A 16007-nucleotide genomic window follows, 5' to 3' on the forward strand; every position below is an offset into this window, starting at 1 on the left:
TTCACCTAAGTACAACGAGTATGTATCGTTACCCTCCCTTAACCTCCAGGGAAAGGACTGAAATCCAGCATTCCTCTCGAAACTATGATTACACTGGATTACAACCAGGTGTCTTGCTCAACATCACACCAAAGGGGAGGCAGAACTGTTACGTTACTCGTTAAGTAAAGCACCATGGTCTCACAAGGAAAGGTCATTCCTCACATTCTCCTTTAAAGCACTTTTGGAAGTCCGTTTTCAAAGCCTTCCAGAGAACCACCGACAAAAGGGAGCGGATGACAGGGAGAGAGGGGTCTGTGCATCTCTCTGCTTTACTGACAGGCTCATCAGAAAAGCTGCTCCTCTGCTGAATCAGCTGGGACTTTCCCGCTCCCTGTTTTTACGATAACCCACAAATTGGAAACACAAAGAGACAGTGAATACTTCACTTAAAGAATGCCTGTTTACGTGAACCAGTTTCTCTGGGCGAATTAAGAGCCATGATTTCATACCGCTAGCAAACTGATTCAGAGGACACAATAAAAAAAATATCTGGGAAAAAAAACAATGAAAAGAGACTGTGATAGGTATTTTTCTTGTTGCTTAGAAAAAGCGATGTGTGTTCTGATGCAGGAGACTTACAAGGAGACTTGCCTTTTTCAAAAGGGAAGAATAAACCAACTGAAGTTGAGAGAGAAATGCAACGTAAATGCAGAACGTTACTAATACTGCAAGATGTGCAAATTCTTGTAGAGAAGGCACGAGATGGAACAATTTTCATCTTTCTTACATTTAAGCGGAGAGTGAATCTCTTGCAAAGGTTGATAGCTGTAGTGACTGTACACCTGGGCCTAACAGACAACCACCACCACACACAACGTCTTGCAGGGAAGCTGCCTGCTCCAGGAGGGGCCCGATAGCCTGTGAGTAACGTTGAAAGGATTAAAGAAAACAAAAACAAAACCAAGGGGCCTGAAGTTCAACTGAGTCAAGGTGGACTCTCAGATAGTCATATATAATTACACAGAGGCACTCTGCCTAGTTTCAAAGGTTACCTGTGAGCTGGAATTAGCTCCAGAAATGAGAGCAATGCATGTGCCAAATGCATGATCGGGATACTGACTATACGCACCAAAACATGCCATACATGACAGGCCAGTGATCGCCTGCTCTGCTGCTCGAATAAAGGAAACCCGGGCGACAGTTCCAGTAATGAGTCAAGGTTGTGGTTAGGGAGGTTAAGGGTCCCCAGCTGATGAGGGAGGTTTGTCTTGAAAGAGAAGTCAACATCTCTTACAAATGCATCATACTTACTGACAATGGGACACGGCACTGGAAAGGACTTCTGGGTGATTACATCTAATCCCCTGCTGTTGCAGACAATTATGTTGTAATCTTTTTGCACAGAATTAAAACGATCAAGATTTTAATGCCACTTGGTGGATTTTTTTTTTTTTTTTGGTGAAAGTAGGCATGCCGAAAGTCAGTTTTTTAACAATTGCAGTCTCCAGAAACCTAACAAGCTTGAAAAATGCATGAATGAGAGGCTTGCCCTTTATTTAATTACAAGCAAACACAAATGAAAGTTCCCTGAGTTACTTCCTTTTCCTGGAGACAGTTCCTGATCAGGAGGAGGGATATACTGGTTTTGTCACATAATTGGAGCATCCTGCAACTTAAGCAGGGTTCTCTCAATAACGGTACTTAGGGGAATTCTTAAAAGCTATCACAACATTAACGAAGCTGGTTTCCTCTTTTGCTTTTACAGTCAAATAGCTCTCTAAAAGCTAAATCCTTCATTCTTATTTTCACCAAGAGCGAGAAGGTTTTTTAGTGCTTGGTCAGCCAACAACTGCAAGCTTTAGAAATAAATGCGCTGCGATCCAAGGCTGGCTTGAGTCGATGGAAAGACTCCTGTTGACTGCAGACCACTTTTGAGTCAGACCCTTTAACAGGAAGGCGCAAGACATGTTCTAAGATAATTGTTTCCAGGCAAAATAGCAAAAACGCCTCACAGCAAGTATTAAAGTACAGATAAAGGAGCAACTGCTTCTACCCTCAGCCCCCTAAAGCAAGTAAAGCAAGAGCATGGCACAGCATCTGAAAATCAATTACAGCCAAGAGCAGCAAGATTTTCTGCTCTCAGTCCCAGACTTCTAATCAGTTCCTGTGCTCCAGGGGGTACTGAGTAAGAGGGCCCAAGTCTAGCAGGAAGGTAGAGCACCATCGGAAGCCTGAAAGCCGGGGTCTCAATCAATACCGTCTTCCGAAGACTAATGTCATCATAAAGATAACTCGCTTGCGCAGAAAACAGGTCAAAGCAGAGTGGAGATGGGAAGCAGGAATCGGGTTAGTATTGAAGGTAGTTGTGCCAACTCTTCTACAGTCAGTAGATCATGCGCTGAAAAGATAACGAACCAAATCCATCGAGCACTTCTGCCCCTCGCGGTTCCACCGACTGCCCACCCTACCGCAGCCTGCAAGTCAGCAATTGGTTTCCTCCTTCAGGGTGGCTATCTATATAAACTTAACTAATGGAACCATCTGGCTTAGGTTATTAATCCGTAAAGATATGCAGCTAGTCACTTTACTGCCACAAACAGCTTGCCGGGCAGGCAGCCTTTCCCTTCACTTCCAGTTAGGCTGCAATCCCTACAGGCAACGTGAAACGGGCCCCCGGGGGCCTGCGTGGTTTCACAAACCCGCCACTGGGTTTGGGGTGGGAACGATCGCAAAGAGCCCCTCAAGCCCAGACCAAGCCGTGGGACTCAGCACGGCACGGCTGCTGTCACGAGCAAACTGCCAGGTGCTGTTTTTTCTGACCCCAATGTCCGAAACAGGAGTCACGGTCTACACAAAACCTGTAATTAATCCTTCTGAGCTGCGTTCGTTTATATAGAAGAAAGATGGGAAACGGGGAGCTAGGAAACGAGTAGCTGGGGATAGTTACTGAGCGGCTCCTCAGAGGCAGATTGCCACTGCAAAGCCAACGCCAGGGTGGGTGTTCAGCAGCCAGAAGTGGTTGCCAGGCTCCTGTTTGGGGCTTTGGGGCTACGCTGAAGCCTCACTTCTATGACTCTGCACGTGCTGGACAGCTAAGCACAACCTCCAGCCCTTCCCTATACAGCAACACGACAGCGATCACTGCTAGACGGCCTAAACATTCCTCTACCAAGATTTCATTTGTTCAGGGGATTCTGCCACGCACAAGCTTTCAATTAAACACATTAAGTACAAGGAGTGATAAACTAGACTACAGTTAGTAAGTCACAAATGGCGATTTTCTGGTCTGCTATTATTTCACCTTCACATATCATTAAGTAAACCTTTGTCAACCTCTCCCAGAAAAGAGTAAAGCTTCTAGAAGGAGTCCACCTTTAAATGCGTAAAACTGTTGATCTTAATTACATACAGGAAGGAGCTGGACCAAAACGAAGTTAACACAAGTCCTCAAGCACTTGCTGCAGCAAGGCCTGCTACATTAAAAAAACAAAAAACACAAAAACACGACCCCACCCAACCCAAAGCTTTGTCTCCCCAGGGTACACGTGTTAAGCAGAAGCAATACACAGTGCAACGCAAAATATTTCTGTGGGTATGTCTGCGCTGCAGTCAAGAGCATGAGTAGTAGCAAAATCGTACCTGCATTAGCAAACAGGGTAGCTATAGCACAGAGGAGATGGGTGCAAGCTAACCGCTTATGTATTTATCCAGTTTCTCAGTGGGTTTTGAGGTCCATGCAGCAACACAGCACTTCTATCAATATCACACCCTCTGATTTACATGATAGTGCTAAGGTGCTAGGGTTAAAAAAGCTATACCAAGACCAAAAATATAAGCCTCCATACTCCCCCCCCCCCCCATGTTATGACTTTAAGTTAACTTCAGCTTTGATTTTTTAATGCAAGTTTTTGTGTTCAAGGGGGGGGGGGGGTGGCCGGTTTGGAATACTGGGGTCAGTTAGCATTAGACAGGCAGGTCAGCTGTGGGGCTGGGCTCTGGAAGGACGTTCTGTTTGTTCACTTTTTTCTTCCCTAGGAACTAGCTATTTTAGAAAAGTTCTTTGCATTGTTTGCAGGATCCACGAAGCTGTAAAACACCAGTTGGTAAAACAGGCTTGACGTGACAGCATGTTCCCAGGCACAGAGCTCTTACCTGATCTTTCAGCTCTGACAGCTGGCCAGAGAGATTGGTCACGAGCTTCATAGTGGACTCTAACTTCTCCTGCAAGTTTCTCAGCTCGTTCTGCTCTCCTTCTGAGTCGCTGCTCACCAGTGACATGGCTCGCATCCGGGGGAACCAGTCAAGGTTTCTCTCCTGAAAAGCAGACGCAAATTGGTAATTAGCATTTGCCAGAGAAAAACCTGTACGTGAGCGCAGAGAAATCTTTAATGCTACACTGGGACATTCTTCAGCTATGCAAGCTCTGCGGTAGTTTTATTTGCATCTTACTGGAAAGTTTGCAAAATTGCCCACTAGAGGCAATGAGGCACTTCAGACGTAACTACAGAAAATTAAGGCTTATTGTTGGCTTTTGCTTTCCTAGCAACTCATTCTCTCCAGCCGCCTTTTTTTTTTTTTTTTTTTAAGACATGTTTCAGTGTAATACATGAACACTGGACAACAGAATAGCCCAAACTTAATGTTGTGACAAGCATTTTCCAGTGCTAGAAATGTGGTACGCAGAATCAGACGGTTAACAACTTGAGATAACCTTTTCAATATATTTGCTTTTTCTGGAAGAGTGATGACTGAGTGTTAAGATGGAAGGTTCAATTCCAAACCCACTTCACAAGAAAAATCAAATATTTTCAATAAACCAGTGTAAGAAACTGTATATATATCCTGGTTTTGTTAAAGAACACCCTATCGGAGAAAGATTTCAAAGTGCATCATAAAGTTGAACATGCAAGGTGCAATCCCAACTTCCAAAGTCTTCCCATTTGTATTTGCTGAAGATTTCCTGCTGACAAAGTTGGTCTGATTTTTCAGTCAAGCAAAGTTTGGCCGTGCTTTTGAATGAAAGAGGAACCATGTTCTAACCAAATATTTTTATAGTTGAAACACTTTCCTTCCAATGCAAAATAAAAATGTCTTTTGACCAGCTGCTGCAGTCTAAAACAGAGGACAGATTCTCCTGAAGTGCTTACAATAAAGTTGCTGTTTAGGCACACAAGTGACCTAAAATTCCAAGCTTAAGTTACAGCCAGGAGCTTCAGAGGGTGCACGCGCTGGGTTTCGTTGCTGCGCGCCTAAGGGCTCGCCGGCACCCTCACGTACACACCCGTGACGTTAAGCACAGACGCGGGCACTGAACAGAAAGCCACAGAGGAGGAGGGGGGCACGCCGCACGCCGACACCTCCCGTTTGTCACTCAGCTGGCTTCCCACCTAGGCTGTCTGCGCCCCCGGAGACGTTCTCCGAAGCTCGGACGATGCTCAGACAAGGAAGGGCAAGATAAGGCGGCCGGCGCGCTGCCACCGGGGACGCCCAACTCCGCCGTCTCTGGGAACATCCACGCCACTAAAAGCGGGGCTGTGCACGCTCCGCCGAGGTTCACGGGAAGTCAGGTGCCATGAGCACAACAACCTTAACCGAGCTGCTTCTGCTCTGCGTAGAGGTCACTAGCGCAGGGACAGGAGGGCCCTTTCCCAGGGAACGCAGCCCAAGGTTCCCACGCGAGGCAAAACCGCCAAAAGGCTTTCCTCCTGATCTCGGTCTGCAGGCAGATGGTTTCTGCTAAGATAACAGGGGGGGAAAAAAAAAAAAAATACAGACAGCCTTTATCAAGACAAGTGCCAAAATATTTTGGACTTGAGGGAAAGATGGTCCCACAACTAATATTTAATAGCACTAATACGCAACATCTCACTGCGCTCGTCTGACGGCAGTGAAACGCTGGGCGAGGGAAGAGGGGGCAGGCTCGGCGCTTGGACGCTCCGGTCCAGCACCTCGGCCACGAAGCCCTTCCCCTCCCCACCCAGGGAAAGCAAACGGAAACCACTGCTAGTCCTCCACCGCGCTCCCCGAGGCCAAACCTTTTCAAAGAGTAAGCAAGCTAGACTGAAACGGAATTGGACTAAAGTGTAATTCTGCAGGTAACCTGGGACCGTAGGTCCTTGTCCTGAAGTTTCTAAGCAGAGGGAGGCAGCGCAGAGCCCCGACGCTCCTGCCCACCTCTGGCCCGGCCCCTACCCACCTCCCCCCGGAAATATTTTTGTTTTACTTTTTCCCCAAACAGGTGAATTTTGCAAGTGCTCCCAGACCCTCGTCCTTACGTGCTTCTTGTGAGCACAAAGCTGGGGGGGGGGGGGGGGGGGGAAGGAGCAAGCGGGACCCACAGACACCCAACGTTTCCCTGTCCGCAACATTTCATTAACGAACGTCACAAAACCATACCAAACCCTTCTCCGGAGCTGCTCGGCCGCGCGAGCAGCTGCGTTCGCTGCTGGGGGCTGCGGCGGGCAGCAGGGGAGCCAGCGGCGCAGCGAGGCCGGCCGACGCGGCGGCAGCCCCAGCTTCTGCAGCTTTGTCAGAAGTTGTGTGTTTACTGGGTCCGTGAAAGCCCCAGCTCTGAGGCCCCCGAGCACGGGAAATCTCGGCTTTCACGTGAGAGCAGAGAGGGGGGAAGAGAAAGACCCCACGCCGAGCGCGCCTCTGACTCTCATGGCAGCGCAGAAAGACTGAGAACAAACACGGTCGGTGCGAACGGCAAGGGCTGAGAAGGGAAAGGCTGATAAAAAGGAAACAAGATTGACTGCTTCCATAAAAGTCTCGTGAGCTGCGGATATGACTCACGGGGAGCCTGGAGCCGGCCCCCGCCTGCCGCGGCCCGGGCACCCCCGCGCTAAGCCCTCCGCCCGGCTTCGGAGAGGAAACGCGCTTTGCCCTTGCCCGAAGGCGGCACCACGCAAAGCAGCTCCAGAAACGGAGGTGACCGTGGCTCGAGGCCGAGCTTGGCCCCCGCCGCCTGCGCTGGGCTCCTCTGGGGCGTTTGGGGGAGATGACTAAACACCGACGCCTCCGGGCAGGAGCAGGAGCGCAGCGGGGGCTCGGCGCGAGCGCCTGGCCCATCTCCTCGCTGCCGGACCCCGAGCGGACCCCGCGGCGCCGAGGGGCGGCCCCGGCCCCCGGGCCGGAGTCGGCGATCCCGCCGTGCACCCGGCTCCCTCTTCCCGTCACAGCGGCCGCTTCCTCCGCTCGAGCAGACGAACTGACTACAGCCACTGACGGAAGCTGGCTAACCACAAGCGCAGGGTTTCGGGTTAGCTCTTTTCTAGGTAAAGTTGGAAAAGTCCCTCTTGTAAAGCAAATATCATTAAATCTCAGACATGGGGGCGATGTTGACCAGTCTCTTAAAATGTCCATGATTGGAAATTTAAAAAAAAGAGGAAGCTGCGCTGCGTGATGCAGATGCAATTCATTCTGAGAAGTGCTCGCTCTGCCCTGCTTCTGCTGAAGAGTTCATTCCAAGAAAGGTTTCTGCGGCAGCGCCGGCCCCGAGGAAGGCCCGCTCCTCGGCCGCTCCGCTCCGCTGCCTCCTGCCGACGACCCCTCCAGCCGCCCGCCGGCGACGGCCCAGCAGGTCACGGTTCAGGCGGCGGCCAAGTTCAACGCCTGCCGGCTACCATGAAAAACCATGCCCGTACAGCTGATAAACAGCTTTGCAAAGCGCTTTGAAAATGGAAGGCTTCACGCGCCGCTTTGTTTGCGTTTCTGGCGAGATGAAACTCCTCGTTCTTCCCTGCGTTTCCTGGAAAACGCCCCACGTTAGGTTATCTTTGTCTTCTGCGCAGGGCTCAACGTCGCTTCTTCTGCGGCCAGTCACGCTTCTCCTCTCCATGAGGAACGGCACTTCAGGACGCCCACCCTCGCGTCCACCGTAGACAGGAGACTAGTGACCAACATCTCCCCTTCCCTGTTGCTCTGGGCAAATCGCAGAACGAGGGGTGGCGCCGGGGCAGGACAAGGCGGCCGCCGGGAACGGCGGGGCGCAGGAGAGCCTCCAAGGGCCAAACCATCGCCCTGCGCGTGCCCAACGGGCCTGCTGAGGGTGGCTCGCTCTGCTTACCCGCGGCGCGCTCCCCTCACCGAGCGTCACCTCCCTGACGTCACGGAGATGGATGGCTCCTGCGGCAGCTCCTGAGAGATTTCCTTATTCCTTCAGGAATTACAGTGCCACCCGCACTCAACCTACTTCTGGTTGTTTGGCCCCAGATTTTAAGTGGAGCAGAGCGGATTACATCCTGATCGATCGGGCAGGACAAAGCAATGAAACAGGCAAAGGCCGCACGAGCGGCCGCTCGCCGACGATCGCCCGCAAGCGACCCACCTGCTCTTGCACAACACGTTCGGTAAGAGCCCAGCGGCCACCGAGCAGCCAGGGCCGCGGGGGCAGGAGCGCCGCAGCGTCCCTGGGCTGGGGGAAGCGGTGGCCGTGAGTCGGGACCGGCTGGCCAACCTCCTGCCGGGCCACGCTACAGATGGGCATCACAGCGAGGAAGGTTTCCAGGCCTGTGGTTCTGGACAGCTTTCCAGCTCCAACAGTTTATCCTCCTCCCCAGCACAACACCCGCAACGGTCGGTCCCCCCCTGGATAACCTTTTCCCTCCCTTTCTCCCCAGTTTTGGTTTAAGGGTTGGGGTACACCGGGACCGCCTTGCTCCGAGGTGGCCGCACTTCAGCCCACGAGGACGCCGCTCCCCAGAGCCGCACGCACCCTGCAAAGGGCCTCGGGATCCATCGCTACCGCAACGCACGGTGCAAACCCACCGGCACAGGCTTGGCTATTTTCACCCACCCAATCTCTTTCTAGCAAAGAGGAGAGACTCACGTGGCCAAAGCGAAACCCTTGCTCGCAAGCGGGGAGGCTGCACTGCCAGGTCACGGGCGCTGGGGCCTGCAGACGGCTCTCCTGCAGCAGGGCTGCTCGCCACGCGGCTGCTTCGATGCCCCAAACGGGGAGGGCAGAGGGCACCGGGGCGAGGGGAGGGCAGAGAAAAAGCCCAGGCACAACGCGAAGCCTTGCTGGGCGCTCGAGAGGCAGCCACCACCGGCAGGCAAGACAGCTCACGCCTGCGTCCAGGCTGCACTCTCGGCGGCAGTTGCTTCGGGGCGTTATATGTTTAATCACACACGACTCCAAAGACGACGGCTCCTTGCAGCCCCCGGGCCTGCCGCGCCTTCGCTCCCGCAGATGCATGTTCACTGCGGAGCTTAACCCTGCCCACGAACTTGGCCACATAAGCTTGACATTAGCAACAAGAGCTTTTTTCTGATGTAGGCTGGAGAGCACACCACCATGGGCAACTCCAGAGGGAAGAGCGGATTAATGCTGTGCGGGGAAGATCAGGTTGACCAACATTTCTCTCCATACAGCTTCTGGTTTGCATCCCAACTCCTACTGCAAGGGTGGAACAACAGCTTAGCTAACTAAATCCAGAGCTCAAGACCAGTGACTATGACACAGTGTTTCCAGCAGCCAGCGGCCAAACACACCTCCTCTCTGCCTCTGCTATTACTTATTATTTAACCCTGTAATTATATTAGCCAACTCAGGTAAGGTATCTCAAGATGCAGCTTGTTTGGAAGATGCCACCAAATTAAGCACCATCAGCTCCTGTGCAAACTCTGCCGTCCTCAGTCCCCCTTCTCCCCCCAGCTTGGCGTTTGCATTCGTTTCTACTGGGAACACTGAAGTCCCAGTTTCTTAACGTATAAATGAACAACAGCATACGAGCACTTTGTACAGGCTGCTCTCCCTTCTGTGTCTGCAACTGGTCAAGTATTGACATGACAATTTTTTTTCCTGTTTGATTTTGTCCAAAACTGCAGGATTTCCAGGCACAAATTACACACAAATATAATTCAGTTTCTAATGCTTTCTTCAAATTCTGAGATCAATGATATTCATATCTTTCTCCAGTGCTGGAATCAGTAAGTGCCTTTCAAAAGGCTTCTGGGTTGGAAGCATCACGGCCTGCCACTTGCCATTCCTATACGTGCCTCGGTTTAACTCTCCTGTCCGGGCCATCTCCGATTGAACTGTATTTGATATAAGTCTGGGGAAACAGGAACCATTCAAAGTCATTATTATTACGTGAGCGTCATGCATGTTCTGAATTATGCACTTCTGCTGCTGCTGTGCTTCAGAGCACAAAGACAGTCACGGTTGGGAGTTTAATCCCTTAAGAATTCCTTTCAAGTCAAACTTGCACTTTTGGAAGAATGCAATTTTAAAAGCTTTCGAGACTGGTGAAACATGGCCTTTGCTTACCGGGAGGCTAAGACTTGGCAGAAGTCAAGGGCTACGCTGAATACTCAAAATAACAACAACCAAAAACACTTTCCATCTATGGTATGGGATGTGGCTGAAGTTAAAAAGAGAAGAGAAACAACACTACAGTTAAATGCCCACTTTGTATGAAGAAGTCAATTCGGGCACAAAAAGAAATTTTTTTAAGTCTTCATTTCCACTCCAGATTCCATAAGAGTATCTGCACCATCACTTCCATTTCTGAAAGGTTTATTTTCAAATGATGACACAACCCAGTTTAAGACTTGGGAGTGAGAGCTCTAGATCTGGACATGTGAGCTTGGGTAATCCCTTACACCACTCTACCTCAGTTTTGTAACAAGGGTTATATGACATGCGTCCCAGGTGCAACACAAGATCAAGAGTTTGCAGAAATGGCAAGGACTAGCTAGGAAGCTCCACGTTGAACACTTCCAAACAAGTCTTTATTTTTTAATAGGCACATCTGGGTGCGCTAAATCACTCACAGGCATGTAGCTCTTACCCACACGGATCAAAGGCTGCCACGAAGGTGGATATGTAAATCCACGTTACGTATGCAAGAGCTGTCTATGCAAATACTTGCCCATGCGAGCGACAGCACACTGCGGCTGCAAGCACAACGCCTCGTGCACAAAAGGTGAAAGCGTGCATGCGGTTCTCCATGTACCGAGCTCCAGAGCGCACGCTTTCTACCTACTGCAAAAGCCTGCAAACAGCTGTTTGTAGCAGGTTTGCCAACACTCAAAAGGCAGCTGTACCAGTGGGGCTGTTCCATACCAGTCTGCTACAGTAACTGGAGGCAAATGCAGAAAACGTAAGAGCAAACTCTCAAGCCTGCGAGGATGGGTAGATAGGGTATTTAAAGGAATTAATCCGTAGGGAGTTGCACCAAGTTCACATTAGTCATTTGGGTGTGGATGTCAATGTCTGGCCAACACGATAAGTGGATCCCCCCCACCTCCTACACACGCGGTATTATTCAGACATCACCTGATCTTCCCTGGTGACTACAAAGCAATATAGCAACCAAACCATATGCCTTTGTTCCTGGGAAACACGAGATGCACTGGACTATTGGCTCTAACAACATTAGCATACTTTCCAGATAAACACTTTTCAAAAGACATTGATCCATCCTGAAGCCTCACTATCTTAAATGAACATCTGCAGTGATTTAGCTAGATGAACAGAAGTGAGGTCATCAGAAGAGCCTTATAAACAGCAAGAATTAAAGGCCATTTCTAGTACCACTAGATGTTCCCTCACTTCTTACGGTACTTTCTGTGCTATTAAATACGTATTATGAGAGCATTCAAGAACGCTTTTAGAAGGTGACCTGCTTCATGCCAAACTTCTGCTTGCCATCTCCCGAAATCCATAAAATTATCAACCTTAAAAAACGCTGGTAAAAACTTCAGGACAGCAGATGATTCACTTAAACAACCAGGGCGTGTACACAGGCTTGGTTTTTACATCAAACAGAGCCAGCAATTCCACTTCTTCCCGTTGCATTTCTCTAGCAATTCCTAACTACGAATCTTAAGGTGTCTCACCAATTTGGCAGTGGACATCACAGCAGGCACCTGTTCACCTTACTAATGAAGGGGAGCAATATCCCTACTTACAGCTGAAAAGCTGGGGATGAATTCCGGGTCTCCTGCCAAAATCTTGGAGCTACAGGACCAAAGCAGCACAGTCCCCATGCTGCAGTGCACAAACAAATAGGAGTTCCACAAACAAAAAGAAAATTCAACAAAAACCCCTGAGAATTATAAACAACGAAGACAGACCCATATTAGTGTCATAGGCCGGAAACAGCTTATGGAAGGTATGGTCACAAACCAGAGCACTAAGATACAGTAGATTAGGTTTTGTCAGATCACTGTGGTCTTTTGATGTTTATTTTGATCAGGATTATGGTGTTCAAAATATTTTAAAAATATTTCTAAACTTGGTTTCCAAGTTTGTTGACTTCTTTCTGCACCCTGACACTGACCTCGTTAGCCTCTATACAGGAAGAAACACAAATGCACTAAAGAATCGTAATTAATCATCGATTTTCATGGCTACAATTTCTTTTTATGCTGGATCAGATTCCTGCAGGATACGTTCTATGGGCAAGATTTAGCTTTGCTGCATCCAGTGCAGTGGATAGCCTTAAAATTGCCTCTCTGCACACATTATTTTTAGACACAAAACATCAAATTTGAGGATCATTCTTACAGCTTCTGAACATTCACTAACTGGTATAAATGAAACGGTCCACTTTTTTTTTTTTTTTTGATATCACAGTGCTTAAAGTATCTTTAAAGCGCTTGTGTAAGTAGCACTGGATGCAACTCACAAGCTGATGGTGATATAACTCTTTCTAAGTGTTCTGCAATGTTTGGGGGAAACCCGCCCCCCCGCCCCCAATACTAATTTTCGTTGTTACCAAAAGGTAGAAATCCAAGAGGTTTCTAGAGATATTCTGTTGGGAGTCAGAGCAAAGGTGAAACATATTTGAGGTGTATTTCATAATCGCAGTATAATCTGGAGCATATGATGCTTCCTACCCTAAACTACTGAAAGCGTGTATATATTTCAATTAAACAATGGTACTGCATAACAGGCAGTGGAAAAAGAGCTGCCCCATTTAGGTCATTACCAAAGATGTTAGAGTGCCACCTTGAGTCTGAATACGTGGGGAAAAAATTCCCTTTTAAATCTAACCCACGAAATAAGTAGGCTTTTGAGAAGAACGTGGTAGCTGCACACATTAGGCAGCCATGGGCTCCCTCTCGCTCCATACACATAGACAAAACATGCAGCACCTCCGAGAGGGGAATGTGAACCTTTGGAATTAATGATGTTAATATTTAAGGCTTTCCTTTAGCCTTTCCTTCTAGATTTGTTTATGGAATGAAGACATAAAGAAGGTTTGAGTCAAACCTGAACCACGCACCAAGTCATTCACGCCTCAAGCAGACAAAAGGACTTCTGACTCTCACTGAAGTATTTAAAACAGGTCTGATGCAGAAATATATTTTAAAATGTTTTCAATTCAGATTTTCCAGGGCAGAGAAGAACAAGAGAGTGTTTTTAATATCAAAGGGCAATGGAAAGAAATTGTTTCGAGGTTTCAAAGCAAACTTTGCCAGATCAGTCGTAAGGAGTATCTAGACTGCAAAACGCCGCTGAGAACTGCCAGAGGAGGCTAGCAGCAGCCCGCCCTGGGCTAGTCCCGCCGGTGCTGTGTTGTGGGAGACCACTGATGCACAAAGCATGAACTTACTTCCTATTCCCCAGCTCATACAGTTACAGCACGCTTGCAACAGCCCTGCAGGGCACGGCCAGGCACACTCGCAACCGCATGGCAGCTAGTTCAGCTCAGTTCAAAACTGGCTCATGAAATGCAAAAAGCAACAGCTACAAGACACATGCAAAATCTCCACCCGAAACACAGAGCTATATAAAACTGCACCTGCATGCGACACTTGGTCCATGCACGATTCATCCATATTCCCATTCGACACGTAGTAACTAGCCATTGCTGTCACTTCCACGAACGGAACGCCTGGATTTCTGGCAAGAGTTCTCCACTTTTTGTGTTTCCTGCAATCGCATTCCAGGACTGGGTTTTGCTTCTTATCAATTTTAACTACTGATCTGAACTTATAATTAGTTAATAAGTTGCTAGCTAATTTGAACAATTTTTTAAAACTAGTTTGAACGTGGTATATAAAATACTCCTTTATAAGCAGTAGCACTGTAAAAGAGTGCAATCCTTCCTCCTGAAGTAACAGTCACTGGGGTGGGATGAATAAAGGGAGCAATATAATCGAGTCAGACTAGAAAGCAGCAGTGATGTACTTAGTTATCTCACTGTGCTAATCCTCTATCAGGTGACAGCTCACAAGATTTCTTTAAGTCCTCATTACAGAGGCAGAAATCCAGAACTAGGACATACACTTCAGTGACCCCAAAGTAACATGTTTAACCTCTAAGAGGTCTCAGTGGGATTTACGTTCTGAATAGGTCAAGATAAATAGCCCACTTGAAGGTGGCACCTCTACAGCAAAAAACCCTAGAGATTGTTAAGACAAGTATTCCGCTTTTTACATGAGCGTAGTCCATGAGGCTGAAGGCAAATAAAGTAATAACTAATTGAAATGTTATAAATCAGAAAAAGCTTTTGCTAACCAGCCAGAAGACACAAATTAGTAACTGGGGTTTAGAAACAAAGGATCTAATTCCAGGAGCTCTGAACCTGCAGCTTGGCAGAGAAAAGCCTTTTAATTCTCTCATTAGCAAGGCTTTACAATTTGAGTAGACACTAATTTGAGTTTCTTACAGTAATAAGCTAAAATCATATGACAAAAGATCTTAGAAGTCAGTTTACGATATTTATACTGGGACAGGTTATAACCCGTATGTCGTACTTCAGACACTTCTACCAGCATGAAAGCATTCTCTTTTGAACTGAAGTACGTCAGCTTTGAGAACCGAATAACCTCTCCTCATCCTTAGGTGACTGATCTAAAACCACGGAGACTACCTAGATTTCACTGCTTATATCGCCACCTCCTTGGGCATACACACGTGAACGCTTTAGAGGCTTAGCTGCTGCAGGTACGCAGATGCAAATCCCCAACTGCTGTGCTGCAGCACGTGCAGGTTTGCCAGAATGCCTCTCCTGTACCCTCTGAACCATGAGTTTGCTGTGGCTGACTGGAACCTACAACACAGTACCACACCTGCAATGCCTTTTTATTGCGTTATTTTGCCAAATGCATCTTAACTTTATCATCTTTAGAGGACACTCCTTAAAGGAAAGGCATTGGATTAAGCCTATTACTGTAGAAAAAGTCTTACTCCAAGTTTTTGCTTAATACAGAGGACTGTACTTACCAATCAAATAACCCAGCAGATCAGTTTAGTTTAGAAAAAAAGAAAAAAAAAAAAAAGAAAACGAAAGAAAAACTCCAAACTCACCTTGATCATTTCTGCCACGTAACTTTCTGGTCCTGTGTACTCTGTTGAATCTTTTACTTTTACTAACACAATAAAGCACAAATAGTGCCACATATTGTGCTCTTCTTTAATATGCTCTTCAAATGTGACTGTCTTGTTATCAAACTTATCTCTTTCCAGACCTACAAGAGTGACACATACATGACCCTGAGCATTTGTAAAGTGTTACTAAGAAAATGAGTTCTAAGAACAAAATTTGTCTGTACAGTTTCTTGTATTTCTGAACAGTCAAAAAATCATTCTTAAATGAGCACTGAATAATAGGGATAAAATCTCTAACAGATGTCCACAGTGCAGTGGGAAGAGCAGAGAGAGGGAAAAGGCGGCATTAAGAGCAGTGGTCACATTTATTACAAATAACAGAAAATCTTTGGTTAAGAAAGGTGGCTTCTTAGCATGCAACCAGTTTGTTGGATTTCATAACACATCTCCTATTTTTAGGCAAAAATGGTACCAAAATGCAACATTTGCTTTGCAGCAAATTTCCAAAGGTTACTTATGTCAGTGTGTGTGTGTTATGTAACTTCTGCGTGACCGTGTCATTTAACCATGCTGGCCTCACAGGCTCAGCAGTTCGGTTTTGCACATCAGTACATTTGAAATTAACTGCTTCGCAGACACTACTAAACACTCCGCATCCTTGGGAAAGTAATTTGTTTATAAAAATCTCTCCTGCTCCAATATAAAACTGTTCTCTGAAACACAGGAGAAAAAAACA

At 47.6% G+C, this 16007-nt stretch overlaps 1 protein-coding gene across 13 annotated transcripts in view; it reads right to left on the reverse strand.

Annotated features, from left to right (window-relative positions):
• ITPR1 (inositol 1,4,5-trisphosphate receptor type 1) overlaps positions 1-16007 on the reverse strand; it is a 188162-nt gene that overhangs the window by 3431 nt on the left and 168724 nt on the right. For all 13 annotated transcript variants that reach the window (XM_068907210.1, XM_068907212.1, XM_068907209.1 and 10 more), the window contains 2 exons: positions 15251-15411; positions 4135-4296 (listed from right to left, as the gene is read on the reverse strand). In XM_068907210.1, the coding sequence (XP_068763311.1) occupies positions 4135-4296; positions 15251-15411 (323 nt within the window). The remainder of the gene's footprint in view (positions 1-4134; positions 4297-15250; positions 15412-16007) is intronic.

The sequence above is a fragment of the Struthio camelus genome, chromosome 14 (genome assembly GCF_040807025.1).
Source record: "Struthio camelus isolate bStrCam1 chromosome 14, bStrCam1.hap1, whole genome shotgun sequence".
Taxonomy (NCBI): Eukaryota; Metazoa; Chordata; class Aves; order Struthioniformes; family Struthionidae; genus Struthio; species Struthio camelus.